Consider the following 18,029-nt stretch of genomic DNA (forward strand, 5'->3'; position numbering starts at 1 on the left):
TAAGATTTCTTATTCATTTTTTCCAAACCCCTCAGAGTGCTACCTATATTCTTTAAGGTTAAATTAGGTCAAAAACTGAAGAAATGGAGGACTCTTCAAGCAGTGCTTTGTTCTGTATTTATTATTCGAATACTGATTCCAACAATCTCCGGGCTGCAGTCATAATCCTAGCATCTCACCCTTGTTCAAAACAAAGACACTCTTCTTTGGGGAAAAGGGCACAGCGGTGTTGAGGAACACTCCCTTCTCTCTCTGATGTGACTGTCGCACAGCTCGTTAGTGTTGCCGTGGCAATGGGATCTCATTCAGCGCCACCCAGGTCGTTCCATGGTTAGCCACAGGGCTCCTGTTAAACAGCCTTTCTTTCCATCTCTGCTCATTTGGATAAAATAAAACTAACCAGGGGATGAAGGGAAGATTGATGCAGAGGGAAAACACACTTGATTTGCTCAAGTGCAATGCCTCCGGCAAAACGGCGTTGATGGAATACATTTTCTTGGGTGAGTCCTGTTAGACAACTTCCTCTCTCAGAACCTTGGGTTAACCTGTCTCAGGATTTCCCGTTTCTACCTAAAGTTGTCAGGTATAGCCTGAGGACAGAATGTACTGCCAAGCTATACTACCAATCGGAGTGAGCAGTGAATCTGAGGCGTGCCAGAAGTACTGACCCTTCCAGTTGTATGGAGTGGAAAATGAGAACAGAAAGAAAATCAGAGCTGAGGGCTGGCAAGAAAGATAGGAGAAGAAAGGGAAAGAGTGGCTTGGAAGACCATGTATGTGAAAGAAGGATATGGTGACCAGTTTCAGAGAAGAAAATGTCCCTGTCTTTAGGCTGTGGGTATTTCCCTCACAGAGATTCATTTTACCACCAAAGATACAGAATCTAAACAGGCTAATGAAATGCCACCAACTGCTAGTCAGTCAGTCCCACGTGTAACAAACATATGCTTGGTTATTCTCACTTCAGGGAACCCCAGGGACCCTTCTTAGGTTTGTGTGTTTGTTTTTCCCCATACGAGTCGGCACAGATACATTTCTTTACTGATGTGCCAGACCTAATGATTCAAACCTGGATTTTTATCCCTTCTCAAAGTGTCTCCACTGTCATTCTTGCAGGATTATGGAACCAGATGGAGAAATTTCTGGGCAAGGAAACTAGGTCACTCCTGCAGGTATTGTGGGGCATACTCCTTATCTTCTTTTTCACTGAGGCCAGGCTGAGTGATGCTGAGACAAAGGGACAGAAAAGAATACTCTCTAAAGAAATTTAGTCTGTTTCTCTGGTGCTAGGAAAGGTGAACATCACACCTTGTTGCCCAGATGAATCTCAAAACCCAGAGCTTGGGACTAAAATTGCAGTTTATAATTGTGATAAAGTTGGGGGGGGGTGTTTCCCTGACATTTAATAACTAACTTCTTCCTCACTTTATCTGTTCAAAGAAATGACCTCCAAAATCTCAGATTCTAAAAATCCTAACCATCTCAGAAAACCAGCTGTTTCAATTTTGTTTTGCTTAGTTTAGTTCTGGTGATCATAACATGGATAATTCTGGCTGCCCACACTTTTGTCACATTATTTTTAAACATAAATGTGCTAAAATGGTTGTTTTCCAACAGAAAAGATTTCTAAGAAATGTTTGCAGAATGAAGAGTTTGGTCATCATTGGTAATAATGGTAAAGAGCTTCAAAAATAGAATTTACTGCCATAGAGTATTAAGTGGCATATGATGGTTTAAATCAGGGCCAACATGAATGGACGTAGTCACACGTTTTTCCTAAGTTTTCAGAGGTCTCATTATTCTCATTTTCATTGAGGAAAAAAGCAAAGAATAGTAACTCCAAAATGATTTGAATTTTGCCTTGTTATTTTATTTTTTCTATTAAGATTATAAAGTCCTATTGTAAGTGTATTTCCTGCAGAGAGAAATATCTGCCACATGTAGGAGTTATATGGGTGAAAAGGAAATGCAAGGTTACATGACATTTCAGATATGGTGGAAACTGCTAGTAGTATAAAAACGTGTGGTAGTTTGGAATGTGGATCATGTATAACAAAAATGCTACTCTGTGGTCTAAGGGGCTTTTTATTTTCATTTATTCTCACCTGGCTCTCATCTAGGGATAAAGTGGGAGGGAATCTACTTATTGAGAACAAAGGATATTCAGACATATGGGCCAAGGCTTTTGGAAGACAGATACATTTATCTGAAATCCCTACTATTAATATTCAAAGAAGTCAGTTCAAACACTTTATGATTTTTTTTTAAGATTTTATTTATTTATTTGACAAAGAGACAGTGAGAGAGGGAACACAAGCAGGGGGAGTGGGAGAGGGAGAAGCAGGCTTCCCGTGGAGCAGGGAGCCCTATGCGGGGCTGGATCCCAGGACCCTGGGATCATGACCTGAGCCGAAGGCAGACGCTTAACGACTGAGCCACCCAGGTGCCCCAACACTTTATGATTCTGATGCCTTTAAGAATGTAACCCCACTCTGCCACTACTGGTGTGTATCTTCTTGGGGAAGTCAACTATAATACTTATCAATTTCTTCATGTACAAAAGAGAAGAAGAAGGTTAGGAGATGATGTCTAGGTTAAATGTTGTGATTCTTAGAAGTTGAATTGTTTTTTTTTTAATTTATATATTTTATAAAGAATGAAGTTATTGAAGGAAATTTCTAGTCCTTTCATGTATACATTAGATGTATGCATTTGTAAAGTTACCCACATATGACTTAGATAATTCCAAAGCATAATACATAAAGTATCATTTAATTAAGAAAATTATAAACTCATTTTTAGTATTTTGAATATGCAATAAATGTTTAATTAGTGGTTCTGAAAAAAAAGAGAGCCAACTCTCTCATCTTAATGGAACCAGAAGGCAGTGATAATGTTATAAAATGTGGACAGTATTAAATGGGAAGGTAGATCTCTGAGTATATTAAATGGGTTTAAAGTGTTTTGTGTTTCAACTAAAAAACAAAACAAAAAACAAACCTACTTTGCATGTGTTTTTAGCTGGATTAAGTGATATTAAAAAAAAAAAAAAACACCCTACTGAAGTGCTAAGTTTTCTATCAATGAAAGGAGCTTGCTGACCAGTGTTTAACTGATTTTAGGGAAAAAAATACAGCCATGGTTCTCAAACTTTAGCATGCAGCCAAATCACGTGGGAGGGCTTACTAAACTGCAGACTGTTGCACCCCCACCCAGAGTTTCTGATTCATTAGGTCTGGGGTAGGGAGTCCAAGAATTTCTACTTCTCTCAAGTTCCCAGGTGATGCTGATGGTTCTGCTTCTGGTCCAGGGAACAAACATTGGGAACTACTGGAATACAGCATTGGGAGGAAGGCAGTTGAGATGAGCACTGAGACCCTTTTCTTAGTTTAAGTTTTATCGGAAATTTGTATCTTCTGATATAAATATAGATAGATAGATAGATGACAGATAGATATAAGTTAGAAAGGTAGAAGGTTAGATTGAACGAGTCGTTCAATAATCACAGAGATAGCTAGTCTTACCATTATTATTATTATTATTATTATTACTACTACTACTACTACTACTATTGCTGCTTCTGCTATTATTAGTTGAGTCTGGAAAACATGGAAAATAATTTGAAACTCTGTAAGAGTTTTCACAAAGGCACGGCCACCAATATTTGCAGGATATGAAAATGCCAGTAGCGTTCCTGTATCAGGAGGTGACCTCAGATCAAACTTAAAAATCGGTCTTGAGTAAAAACAAACAAAACAAAACAAACGTTTTATGGGACACCTCACATTTCTGTTCTGTAGACACATTAACACATACAAAGCCTCATTAAAACAAAGTTCAGACTGGTTTCATTACTTTCTAAATTTGGATAATTTGTTATTTATTTTTATATAGACAAACTAATTTATTTCCTTCAGAATCATTTTAATATCAATCATTTTAATATTTTATAAACTAAGCTTTGTCCATCTTCCACTTGCCAGGTAATACCTTTTATATCCAACCTCCACCCTCACCCCCTCTTCCAAAGGCTACCGGTTATCTATTACTGAGCATTAAAGGGGCTTGTTCTCTATTCCTCACCTGTCAGGTTTACTGCTCCATTTTAATGCAGCAAAAAAAGAAAAAGAAAGGCTAAATGTTAGTTGGCCAGTGATAACAAGAGTCACTATGACAACCAAGATTTAAGAAACACCGCTCACAAGCAGGGACACATTAAATGACACACATTAGGAAATGACAGTGTATCAAAACTTTAAAGGCTTCTAATTATGAATTAAATGGAGGACATGAGGGTACATAACTAACTAAAGCGTTTTTTCTGTGTATGTTAATGTCACATTCACTTTTATCCATCAACCTACATAATATTGCCACAATTATTTCCCAGAAAGTGTTTGATGGTAGAGATATACTATGTTTTTTACAATACATACAAGAAATTTGTTCATCTAAAACAAAATCTTCAGTTAAGAGGTATGTTATTCCTTTAATGATATAAAATATCTGCAAATTGCGTTGAACTGCACAAAAATGTGCACTATGGTATAATACACTATGAGGTAATAAAGTGGCAAAAATGATTTCTTCAAACTCCTTTTGACAAGTAAGGTTATCATAATCTTTTTTGCCAATAAAAGATCAAATACATTTTTAGTTTTGGAAAAAGTAATACTCATCGTTATAAGTCTACAGAGCATGACCCACCTATATTGCTGGGCTAATCCTGAAAGTCTTTCATTACCAGCCATTGATATGACAGATATTTTCATAGTCAAAGAGGTGCTGCTATCTGTGAACACATCTAGCTCATGTTCATGTGATAATATGTGGATTGTTTAGATAACTATGTTCTTTATGCAGAGAATATAACTTGTACCTGAAAAAAATTCATCTAAATAATCTTCATGGTGAGGTGACTTGCGAAGTATTTGGTGAGTTCTCAAATCCAAAATAGAGATACTAAGTCTGCCTTAATGCCAATGAAATACATACCTGAGTTGCTAAAGAATCTGGCTTTAAGATAATCTGGTCTATCTCCTTTCAAAAATACAAAACCCACATTCAAATTGTACACACATACACATACAAAGTGAATAATGAAAGTGATATCAAACACCCTGGTTAATTCTTTGTATTCTTAATTTTAAAATAATTTACCTAGTGCCCCAGGTTTTAAAAATACTAAATATATGTTTCTAACTTGCTCATTTTTTTAAAAAAAGTTATTTATTTATTTGACAGAGAGAGACAGTGAGAGAGGGAACACAAGCAGGGGGAGCGGGAAAGGGAGAAGCAGGCTTCCCAAGGAGCAGGGACCCCGATGCAGGCCTCAATCCCAGGACCCTGAGATCATGACCCAAACCGAAGGCAGACACTTAGCGACTGAGCCACCCAGGCGCCACCCATTTTTTTTTTTCTTTTTTTAAGTAGGCTTCATGCCCAGCATAGAGCCCAACATGGAGCTTGAACTCATGACCATGAGATCGAAATGAGCTCAGATTAAGTTGGATATTTAACCGACTGAGCCATCTAAGCACCACTAGCTTGCTCATTTCTAATCAAGGAGATCTTTAGTGAGTCAGTTGTAGGAGAATCTATTTCTTTGGATGGAAGAGAACTACTTAGTGAATTAACAGTTTTGTATATTAAAAGGTTGAGTATTCTTATTGAACAAATGCATAGTTAGTGTGTGATTCACTCCTTCCACTAAAATGTCAGACCCACCACACACATGGGTATATATTTGGGGCAAGTATCTAATTTTGAAGGCTATGGGAACTTGTAAATTTAAATTACAGGCTAAAGGTTTTATTACAGCTCTTGCCAGTCAACACGAAGGTAATATTGTATGATGGAGTACATAAGTGGAGGGGATTGAGTTTGGAGTTTGTTAATACTATTCAATTGGTATAAATTTGATTACTCAATATCCCTCTGTGCCATGCAGTCTACTAGGCATAAGGGATAACAGTGAGGAAATGACAGAGTCCTTGATATACAGTTTAGTGGGGGCAAGAAAGACAAGGATATGAGCAAGTCCAGGAATGTGCTGGTTCTGTGACATGGATAAACAGAAAGTGCTTTGAAGAGTATAGACGAGGGAACACCCTTAGGGCAGCCTGAACTGGTAGAGAGAACAGGGCAAGAGGAAGGCACCCAGAAAGGCTTTTTGTTTAGTAGGTGGCATCATAGATTACTTCTAAGGGATGTTTCAGCCAAGAGTTAGCCAGGCCAAGAAAAGAGGCTGGGGAGTCAGAGGAAAGGCATTTCAGGTATATGGAAGGATCTACTCAAAGGCCAGAAGGCAGAATCAATCAGCATTGTCCAGTGTGGTTGGGCATGGCAACATACTTCTCCATAGCATCTCAAAATATCCTGATCTGTATTTCTTTCTTTGATGACATCTTGGAAATATATGTAAAGTTGACACAAAAAGAGAAGACTAACGAGGCACAGTCCACAGAGAGTGGCTAATGTTGGAATGAGGGGAAAAGCTTAAAAAGCTGAAGTTTGTGTTTTAGTCCCATCTGTCCCATAGCTTTCATACATGAACATCTGCAGGAGGGGATGGGAATTATTTACTCTGTCCACAACACCTACTTAGGTTAGACTATTACTAATTAAGGATGTTAATTTTGTTTAGATAGTGTTTGGATCCTTCCAACCTCCTAATCCTTATTTTCTTTTCTTCCACACTACATAATAAATATTTCTCATCCATCTTGAAATGCTTTTCCATTTAGTCAGGCTAACATTTTATTTTCAAATATCTTCTATGTAAATAATTCCCAGACCATTCTAGAACTAATGACTAAAAAGCCTTACACATAGAACAAGTGTACAATGTAGATGGGTATCTAAGTGTTCATTTGCTTTATGGATTATTTCATTTTCTTTTTTTGTGGGTTGGATGGATGAAGAACAACCTGGAGTCATATTTAAAAAACATACACACACTGGAGGCAGAAATGTTATAGGAATAATTCTATTACTTGGGTTTTTATGTTGTCAGATTATAGAACTTTATTATTAAAAAGGTTCAATTATCTAGTCTACCCACTTACTTTATAAATGAGGAAACTGAAGCCCAGAGTGTTAGCATGACTTTCTACCCCAATTAGCTACCTAGTCACAGAGCTAAGACTCAGTTTCCCTGATTCCTTATTTTCTAATTAGTGTTTTTCTAATCCTTGCTACCATCCAATCTCTGTAATTTACATTTTGAAAGCTTGTATATATCACATATAGAGAACAAAATTAAAAAAATCATAGGGCAAGATAATTCATCACACTAAAGACCTACCAATTATATTTTAATTTTCTTATGGTTCAGCAGGTATTTTAGGGGCCTTACAAAGCCTCAGTTGATGCTGTTTTGACACTGATTATCAATGTATTATAGGTTTACAAATTACTAGATTAAAACTAAAGTCAAAAGATATAATGCCAGATAAAAGAGTGCACTAGTTCCACATCAATATACTTAGTAGGAATAAGTCTCAGTCTCTTCACACAGATCTATAAAAAATGCTTCTTTATATGAACAAACCATCCATAGCTCTAGACTTACTCCTGAGGCAAGCAGTTTTGTAAGCAGGTGTGTGTGATAAGTGGGATTATCAAGATAATGTGAGTTAATAATATTTAATAATAATAATGATAATAATGATATATTCAATTCTGATTCATACCAATTACCTATGTATAAACTGAAAGGTACCTAAAAAGAGGGATGAAGTATTTATTATATAATTAACTTTGCTCAGAATCTAAGCTATAAAAGCCACTATTCATTGCCTACAGAAGATTTCCTCTTGAACTGCCTCATGATAATCAAGAAGGACATTGTTGGGTCTACTTGAATTTCAAGTCAGGAATGTTCTTTACTGCTGAAGCAAGCATTTCTATTTCAGAAATGCTTCATGGGCCTTCAGATGGTTGGCTAAATATACTTAGCATTCGAGGATGTCTGCATTTCCCAACAATTGCATTAGACGATGCTTACATATGCACACACTAAAATGCAACTCTATTTTAACAGAGGCATAAAATCTTTAAATGTGATGCCTCTTTTTGTAGGATTGGAAAAGAATATATAACCAAGTTGAATTTTTCCTCAAGCACATGCACATGAGGCAAGAAACACTTAATTATAAATCTTTAAAAAATTATCAAGGTTATAATCCTATTTCTTCACATTTACATAACTCACAAATGTCATGCACATCTCTGTTAAGTGACATGACTTAATGATAGCCAGATATGACTTAATGGTAGCCAGATATAGCCGAATGAAACAAAACTTAAAAAAAAATACAGCAAGCATTTTGTTCATTTTGAATAATCACAAAATGTCATGTGCCATGGTCTAGAAATGCAACCATCAGCAATCACTTTCTGATCTGACTTCCACAGTAGGATTTGGCCACCTAAATAAGTATCACCGAAAACAATGATAATTCTACTTTCAGTCTTTTATTATTATATTCTCTTCTGGTCATAAGTGTAGCACATGAACAGCACAGAGCACCAGTTCCTGCTTGGACCCACTCAGGATTTGTTATTGTTCTGGGGCATATGTGGGCACCTTGTGCTTCCTGTCCTTACTCTTTACACAAGAGAGAGGCAACAAAATACACACTGATAAACTATGGATTAGGATGGGAAGATTGAAACCATCATCTAAGAGAGAGTTTGGCCTTCAATTACTTGCTTTTTCAGCCATCTTATAGTATGGATAACTGAGTGATGGCAGTGATCAGGAAAAAAAAAAATGATGGATATTTCTTTCCTTCTTAAGGCTAAAATAGGATAGGAAATTTAATGGGTTATGGTTATGAACTTCTTCCTTTAATTTGTCTTTTCTTTTCAACCCTCTCTTTACACTGAAATAAAATGGAATACAGCCTGTTAAGAGAAAGTTTTGCAAAGGACAAGTGTCTTAAAGGATATATTTTTTAACAAATAAATAAATAAAAGACTATTCTAGGAATATAAGAAGAACATGCTTAACAAAAGAATACAGGTAGAAATAATTAATATAAGCCCAGTGAAGAGAGCTAGATAAATAGGAAAAAGAGCTAATGGAAATAAGATTATCAGATTAAGCATGTCAGCAAGAATCAAAATGAAGACATTCTCATCTGATTTTGAAAGTCAAGGTTATGGAGGGGAGGCTATTTCATAGTAGTGGGAAGATATCATCTTCACAGTAGCATTCTGAAAGATGACATACTACAAAGAAAAATGGGAACATAGATTCAAGTTTCATAAAAATAAAATTTGGGTTAGAAGAAAAGAAAAATGACATAAAGGGAGATAATTCAGAATTTAGTCATTCTACATGTTTAAGAGAATGTATTATATATGTTAATTTTTATAATTTTACATATTTTTTTAAAGATTTTATTTATTTGAGAGAGAGAATGAGAGACAGCACAAGAGGGAAGAGGGTCAGAGGGAGAAGCAGACCCCCCGCTGAGCAGGGAGCCCGATCCGGGACTCGATCCCGGGACTCCAGGATCATGACCTGAGCCGAAGGCAGTTGCCCAACCAACTGAGCCACCCAGGCGCCCCATTTTTACATATTTTAATATTATATATTTTTTAAGTCAGAAAGGAGTTATGGAAAGAATTACTAATGTACTCTTTCCAACTGACTGGGACTAGGGGAAAAATCTAGCTTACTATAAATGAGGCAGAAATGTAATTGAAAAGGGGTGGAAGATCAGAAAACATGGGGTAGATGTGGATTATTTGCATCCTAATTGTAGTCAAAGACACCAAATCGGATCAAAACCTGGGAGTATAAAGGCCAAGTTTGTGGTTTTAGTTTTTTAAAGGAAAATGGTACCTTATATCCCCTTCTTGGACACAAATAGAATTCACTATAGAATAAAGGTTATAGAAAGAAAAAAAAATTCATTCTCTTCCACATTTTTCCTTCCTTTATCTTCAAACTTTAGCTACTTTCACTGTTTTGAGAAATAGCTACAGGAAAAAAATCTTAGCTCGTGCACTCATTAGACATATGGAATGGGTACAAATGTACAAATTTGTAATAGTATTTCTAAAACCATGTTGACACTGAGCAATTAATCATCTAAAGCAATCAGATGCAAGCTTGGAATTATCTGCTTGTGAATGTACTCATGTCTTGCAAAGTGCCATGCAAAGTGCTCCGAATGCTTAAAGTAGCTCATAAGACCAAGGCTAGGATCCATGAATGCTGGGCAAGAAAGTCCATACCACACCTGAATGGGATTTGAAACAGCACAATCTTTACATTTCATTCTAATCTAATGGAAACATCTTCCAATGATTATGGGGGCTACACTGAAGTATTTCATTAATAGTAACCACATAATGACCATAGAAGGATTACCAAGATTGCAATAGAGATATTAGGCAAACCTACCTTTTATAAAGAAGGATAGCTATGACAATGCAGATGATAAAGACCACTGCAAGGACAGGACCTACAACCCAGATCAAGCCTTCTTCTTCATCTGTGATGGGCTGTGGATCCAGATCCATTGATACAACAGGATCGGAGTAGGGACTGGTTGCATACATCTTCTGAGGAAAAACAGAGTCTGTGTTACTTATAAACTAATGACTTTCTAGTGTGTGTCCATAGCATTAGAAGGAGCAAAACTTCCGAACTTAGTGGATGTGATATTAAGTGTATGAAACAATGTCAGTGAAAAAGGAGAGGAGGGAAAGGGATGAGAAAAGAGGTGGGAGAAAAGGGAGGAAGGAGGAAAAAGTAAAGAGATCTTGCAATGGAAATTTCCTTGTAGAGTGAAATATTTTCTAATCAAATCATTTTTGATGGTATAAGTTACTCTGTAGACACATTTTTCATTGGGATCTATATATGACATATTAAATGATCTTATGAAGTATAAAGTAAAACAGTTAACCATTTACAAAATGTTCAAAGAGCATTTACACTGTGCCAAGGTGTTATGTGTTGTGTGAAAATCAACAGAAATATGATAGTTCCAGCCCTAAAGACATTATCAGCCAGTTAAGGAGATCAAATTTAAAAAGTAAACATTTAAAGGGAAAAATGGGGGGGGGGAAATGGAGACATGTAGGTCAAAGGGTACAAACTTTCAGTTATAAGAAGTTCTGAGGATCTAATGAATTGCATGGTGACTATGGTCAATGATACAGTATTATATACTTGGAAGTTGCTGAGAGTAGATCTTAAGTATATTTTAGCACACACACATACACACACATGAAGAGTTAACTATGTGAGCAGATGGATATGCTGCTTATCCTCATCTTGGTAACCATTCCATAATGTATATTGTACATCAAATCATCATGTTGTACACTTTAAATATATAATTATATTTGTTAACTTTCCCTAAATGAAGTTGGGAAAGATATATAGTTTCTTGGTGAAGGAATGGACTGAATACTATAAATTTTATTTTTATAATATCCTATGTCTCATTTCAGACTCTCTTAGCACAGTATTGTCTTGACTTTGCTGCCTCCCCCCCCCCCGCCCCCCACCCCCGGTGTAAGGTCCTAGCTTTTCTTTCTCCAATAGAGACAAATCCACACCTATGGGCTGCCTCACCTGTCCTGCCACTATCTTCTCATCTCTTCTCACTCCAGCTCTACCACTGATTCTGTTTTCTCATTTGCTAAATAGAATTGTCATTATTCAGTCCCTTCCAGACATCTTTTCCAGATTTGCCATAGTTGATTGAGCCTTATTGAAAACTCCTCCACTGATTCTCCTACTTCTGTACTCAACTGGTCCCATTCTAATCTTGCCAACTGATCATGACCACCTCTGAATCCATCCTGTGCCAGCATTCTTAAGTTTTATTTTCTGCTAGTCATTTTCTCCCTTCTCTGGCAAGGGCATCCTTACCTTTAACTACCAACTTCTATGCAGATTACTTCCTGATTAATGTTTCTAAAGTCAGAAACTCTGCTAACTCCCAGACTTTCATTTCCAATTATTGCTAGAGATTCCTACATCTACCTGCAAGTTAAGAATTGCATGTGTTATTTCCCTGCTTGCTAGATATACCCTCCTTCCAACTTGCTAATTTTTCTCATCTTCTCAATACCTAGGAATGAAAAACTACTGATTTTATTTTGCCAATGACCCTCAGGTTGATCTACTCTCTTTCCAGTTTCATGGGTACCACTTTTCTTCAGGACCTCGTTCATGCCCACCCAAAGCATACCGAGAATTACTTTCTTCCTCTAACAGTCTCTAGGGCTGCTAGAGTTATTATCCTAAACTATAGCTGTAAAACCTTCAGGAGGCTCTCTGGTGATTCCTAAATAAACCCTAGATGTCCTAGCAGGGATCTTAAGGGCCTCCGTGATTTTGTTTTAAACTTCTGTATCACACACGACATTTTCCATCACAGTGAGCTTCTTGCTACTACTCCCTAAATGCCCTATTCTCTCTCTTTAACCCTCTCACAAGTTCCACATTTAGCTCCTGTAATCTAACTGATCTCCAAGGCCCCGCTTAAATATTGCCTCCAGTGAAGCTACCACTCCTTAACTGGAAATAATCAATCATTTCACAAAATATAGGTAAAAACAACTTTTAAAATTTCAGGTAGTCCTTTATTCCTTTTTTAATGGTATTCATCCAGCTCTGTTTTCCTTTTTTTATTTGTGCATATACTTTATTTTCTTTAATGAGACTATGAACTCCAGGAAGGTAGGGATTTATATACCGCTTGTGCTTGTACACTCAAAGCAGCTAGCACAGAGCTTTGCACTTAATGAGTTCCCAGCAAATCTTCGTCAAATAAAATAAATTGTTCATCTTTTCAAATGGCTGATCTTATCAAGACATGAGAGTGTATTCTCATCTCTCCATGATTAGGAAGTATATCTAATTTTTCATCTGCATTTAAAGAATTAATTTAGGGCATATATTCTGAATTTAAGTGCAGCAAGCTTAGTGGTCAATCTGGAAGGCCTATGCCCCACTAAATGTTTGTATTCTATTCTTTCCCACTTTCCCCATAGTATTTAGGAGAGACTGACTACATTTCTAGATTTTCGAATGTGTCAAAAGATAAAAAGTCAGTACATTTCCAACCTTCTCAGAAGCAGCTAAAAAAAAAAAAAAAAAAAAAAAGATATGTACAGTGTAAGGACTTGGCAAAGACACTAAATATCCAAGAAACATGATTCTTTATATAAGTATAATTGTTTGTTTTGGTTTATACTTTCCCCTTTCTATCTTGTAGGTCACACTCAACTGTTTGGCAGACAAAAATAAACAAAACTCTGTGATTTGAAATTCTTTACCAACAGCCTTTGAGATAATCATCTTGGTCAGCCAAGATACAAATCTAGGCAGAGGTTTTCCCAAAGAACACAGATTTCCAACCCAAATCAGGAAATAGAGATGTAAGAAAATGAAAAGAAAACAAAACCATAAAGTGATACCAGCCTCGTGAAAATAAAACTTGTTCAATGTGCGGGGGTAATAGCCTTTGGTTGTTCTAAACCAGCCCTCTGATACTCTTAACATGAAGTAATAATGGACTAGGGAAAGCTCACGTTTTGAGGGGTGGGTCTTTTCTCTATGAAAATTATTAGCCTACCCTGGGAGTGGTTAGGTGCTTAACAACAATTATTCACAAAAATTTGAGGCTTACAAAATGACAGTATCACTGCCAACATTATATTCATTGGATACAAGTCTTTTCTATAAAGTAGATGCTGGCCTGAAAACATATACAACACATAAAGAGCATTGTTGGGAAAGATGATGGAGAAAAGGGACAATTCAGATAATTTATTTGGAAAAAGTCCTAATTACATAATTAATGAAACAGTAAAATGACATACTAAGGGGCGATGTAGACTCTTCATCATTGGTAATGCATTTAAACACTAGAAACATCTGGGAGAAATCAAACCAGAGTCTCTGACAGCGGTGTCATCAGCCTGCATGGTCTGCGGAGGCTGCTCTTTGCTGAATTCTCTGATCTACCTCAATGGTCTGAACGTGCTTTCTGAAACATCTTAAAGCTATGTAAGGAAAATTACTTCAAATATCTAAAAGTCATTAAAAACAAGAAAGAAAAAGATGATTTCTAACATTCTATTCCCTTGATGTTCTGCCTTAAAACCTTCAACTAAAAAGAGAAAGCATACCCATGCATTAAAATTCCAGGGAGCCCATCACTTTGTTTTCAAATGACATTCTGCGCACAAAGGTAAACCAGGCAGAAAGGCTGCCTTTGTGTTTTGATTTTCCACAGGGGAATTCCTTCAGTCATTTGAAGAGAAGCCCCACTATATGTGCTAACACCCGAGGTGAAGAAATCTTTGAGACATCTCGGGCTTCCTCTATAAGGGAAGTGACTGGCTCAACTGAACTGCCACGCCTGTCAGTTTTAGGCCCCTATTAGAAAGATACAGTTAGAATATGTATATTAAATGTTAATGTGAACTGCCACTTCAAAATCCACCCCCCCTTCACAGCTACAATTTCTCTTCCTCTCTCTCTCTCTCCTTTTTTAACATTCACAGCAACTGAAGCATAAAATGACATAAGAGCAAGATGAATTACATAAAAGAAGACAACTCATTATTTAGAGTACCTTAGGAATTCTCTGTTTTATTGAATTATTTTCTAACATTCTTGGCTTTTCACTGATAAAGTCATTGGTAAATTGCTATAATTAAAGAAGCTGACTGTGCTTGCCTTGTTCCTAGACAGACCTTCTGAATCTGGGTAGAGATTGTGGGCTCACCAGCAGTTGCAGGAGAATAAAACACAATCACCCTCAATCAGTATTTTTGAATACCTGGAAATACCCTATGTTTAATTGCAGAACTTGATAGTTTCTATTGTAATCAAATAAACTTCTCTGAGAACAGTCATTTTTAAGAGTTGACGAAGGCGCTTTTGAGCAGTGATGGGTATCACCGAACTTTCCAGATGTGTCACATTGATGGTTCCAAGAACCATGTCTTATCAGTTCGGCACTTCATAAGCCAAAAAACCCACCTGAATTCCATGTCATTAGGGACACAGCCTTGTTTATAATGAAATCTCAAGCAGATTACTCAGCAGTGTTTAAAGAGTAGGCAACCTGTTGCTCCACTTAAGTTAATGATAGCTCATGAGAAATAATTAGGATGGATATATCTACATATCCCCCAAATAGACCTATTCTGGTGAAAATATGTAAGAATACCAAAGGAAAGAGATGCCAGCACAATTAACTTACAGACTCTGCATGTTCCATCACTGCTAACACAAAGAAGACATATTCTTGACCACTTTGGAGTTGCTTGTTTGTGAATCCACCATAATGTTTGTCATCCCCCAGGGTGAACTCAGTGGGAAGGACATCAAAGTGAGCAGCAATATATGGCTTTAATTCAACTTCTCTCCCATATCGGATGCTTCTGCGTTTCCTAGATATCTCTTTAAGCAGCTTAAGGGAAAACGTGGGAAACAGAAAAAGAAATGTAAACAACAATAACCCAACATAATGACTATTTAATGGGAGAAATTAATTCAGGACTGGGAACAACTCAACTACAATTTGTTTACATTTCATGTACCATGTCAGCGTCACTAAATCTCCGTTCTATCTTTCAAATGCTTGTCTTGCTATTAAAGTAAGGTGTTAGACTGCTCTTGCAAGGCCCGGGCGATAAACACAGGACAATTAGACCCTTCCTTCGCTGGTAGCTCATATCACTGTTTACCCTAATGAAATCTTCTCAAAGGGCAAGAGTGCATTATAACCTAAGTTAAAAAAAAAAGCTTGATTCACAAAAGCCTGTCACGCAGGCTTTATTATTGTTCTTTATTAAACAAATAGTAACCTCAGATAAAGCCATCAATTATGATCAACTTTCGGAGAGGTTGGTACCATTTTAGATGGTTTTTAGTAGTGAGATCATTTATACAATACAAATACCCTCAAATCAACAGAAATAGAATCCAATGACCAAGTTTTAATTGAAACTTATATTATATAGACATTGTCACTCATTTAACAATTTATGGCTTGGGGCGCCTGGGTGGCTCAGATGGTTAAGCGTCTGCCTTCGGCTCAGGTCATGATCTCAGGGTCCTGGGATCGAGTCCCGCATCGGGTTCCCTGCTCAGTGCAGAGCCTGCTTCTCCCTCTCCCTCTGCCACTCCCTCTGCTTGTGCTCTTCTGTCTATCTCTCTGTCAAATAAATAAATAAAATCTAAAAAAAACAAAGCAAAACAATTTATGGCTTGACTTGGTTTCTTGGCTCCTTAAATAACCTTTTGGTTATTCCTCACATTTATCATGACATCAACTTTTCTGGAGCTGATAGTTCCCTGGAGAGGTTGAATTATCTTCTTAGGTGAAACAGACAGGGTAGATAAACATTAAGTTTAATATTACCCTGAAGAAAACAAACACACATGTACACAAAAATCCTTCACGCAACTATAAAAGAAAAAGGTAGAACTTGTTTCAATATTCCTGTTTTGCCTTCACCTTTTTCATTAGAAAGTCACATTAATGATATTTTATGACAAATGATTTCAAAATAATGTTGAAGTTAGCTTTGTCTTCTCCCCTTAAATATACTGGTATTTCATAAGGCATAACCAAGGGAAAAAGTCTGTAGCAGTCTGTGATGTCTTTTTTTTTTCTGGAATGAAACTTGTCTTCAACTCAATAAATAAAATTAAGGTACTAATGGAAACATTATGGTGAAATTATTTGCTGCTCTTGTTATATAAGTGGAAATGATAGATCAAAAACCAAAGTAGTGATATCTGCTTAGCTCCCAAGGCCAGGCTTCTGTGATAATGGTTGCAGATTCTATATACAGCAAATGTCAAATCCTTGTGTTAGGAACCTGATGGCATACTACCCAGGGTTGTAAATGAGCTCAGCTGGTCAGATGTAAATCAAATAGGTAAACACTCTTTGGGTTATATAGATAACCTGTGCCTACATTGTTTTGAATCTAATTTCTAATGTTCTAATATTTTCTTTAACTTTGAGTTTATTGATGCAATGAAAATTACATGAACTATAAGCTCTTTTATGAGAATTCCAGTAGACTGGGCATCACTTGTTTAGCAAATTTGGACTATCTGATGATACATTCAGGTAGGCTGATCAATTATGCACCAGTGAAGAGGAAATAAAACAAGGCCAACACTTACCACTATCTTTGAATCCTGTTGTCAGGTTTAGGTTTACTTATAATAATGCTAATCACAATGATAGCTAATATTTATTAAGCACTTAATTGAAGCACTGTTCTCAGAAGCCTAAATATTTATTAGTTCATTTACTCCTTATAATAAACCCTATAAGTTAGGCTATTATTATATCCCCATTTTATAAATGAGGACACGAAGGTATAACAGAAGTGGCGATATATAATCGGTGCAACTGGTGAAATAAAATGAAATAACATGTAAGGGATTTTTCAAATTATATTTTTGTTTGCTTAATGGTTATACAATATCAAGAAAACACAAATGCAACATTTAAGCTAAATCAATAACCTAAATTGTTTTAACTCAATCTATACTTAGACATATGTAATTTTTGTGTATCTGTTCTCATTAATGTAGCTGAATGTGTACTTAGATTTCCTTTTCCTGGATTCTTTTAACATGTTATTTTAAAAATTCTGATGCCAAATATTTAATAGTGTACTGGAAAAGTCATTACAAAGGTTATTATTGATATGTAGTAAACAATGAGCCATTACTTTAAGGACAAACGTACTGCAGAGGAGCTGAACAGCTTTTTGAAGTTGGTTAATCAGAAACATTTACCCTCAGTTGTTTATGTGACTGTGTCCCCTCTTCCACTTCACTGATCAAACCCTACCTTGATTTTATCCATATTTCACATGTATGCAACTGTCATAATTCATCCATATCACTGTCATCCCCATGAATACCTTTTGCTAGGGTTTCTTTAGAAGACTTGGAGGAAGTACCTTAGAATAAAATATTTGAGTTTTTTGGTGTTCCTTAGATGCAATGC

At 36.4% G+C, this 18,029-nt stretch overlaps 1 protein-coding gene across 1 annotated transcript in view; it reads right to left on the minus strand.

The window, feature by feature from the left end:
• Positions 1-18,029, minus strand: part of PTPRD (protein tyrosine phosphatase receptor type D) — a 325,556-nt gene that overhangs the window by 125,036 nt on the left and 182,491 nt on the right. The window contains exons 21-23 of the mRNA XM_044920761.1: positions 15,252-15,461; positions 10,421-10,581; positions 4,084-4,098 (exon numbers count right to left, since the gene is read on the minus strand). Of these exons, the coding sequence (XP_044776696.1) occupies positions 4,084-4,098; positions 10,421-10,581; positions 15,252-15,461 (386 nt within the window). The remainder of the gene's footprint in view (positions 1-4,083; positions 4,099-10,420; positions 10,582-15,251; positions 15,462-18,029) is intronic.

Source organism: Neomonachus schauinslandi, chromosome 13 (genome assembly GCF_002201575.2).
Source record: "Neomonachus schauinslandi chromosome 13, ASM220157v2, whole genome shotgun sequence".
NCBI classification, from domain to species: Eukaryota; Metazoa; Chordata; class Mammalia; order Carnivora; family Phocidae; genus Neomonachus; species Neomonachus schauinslandi.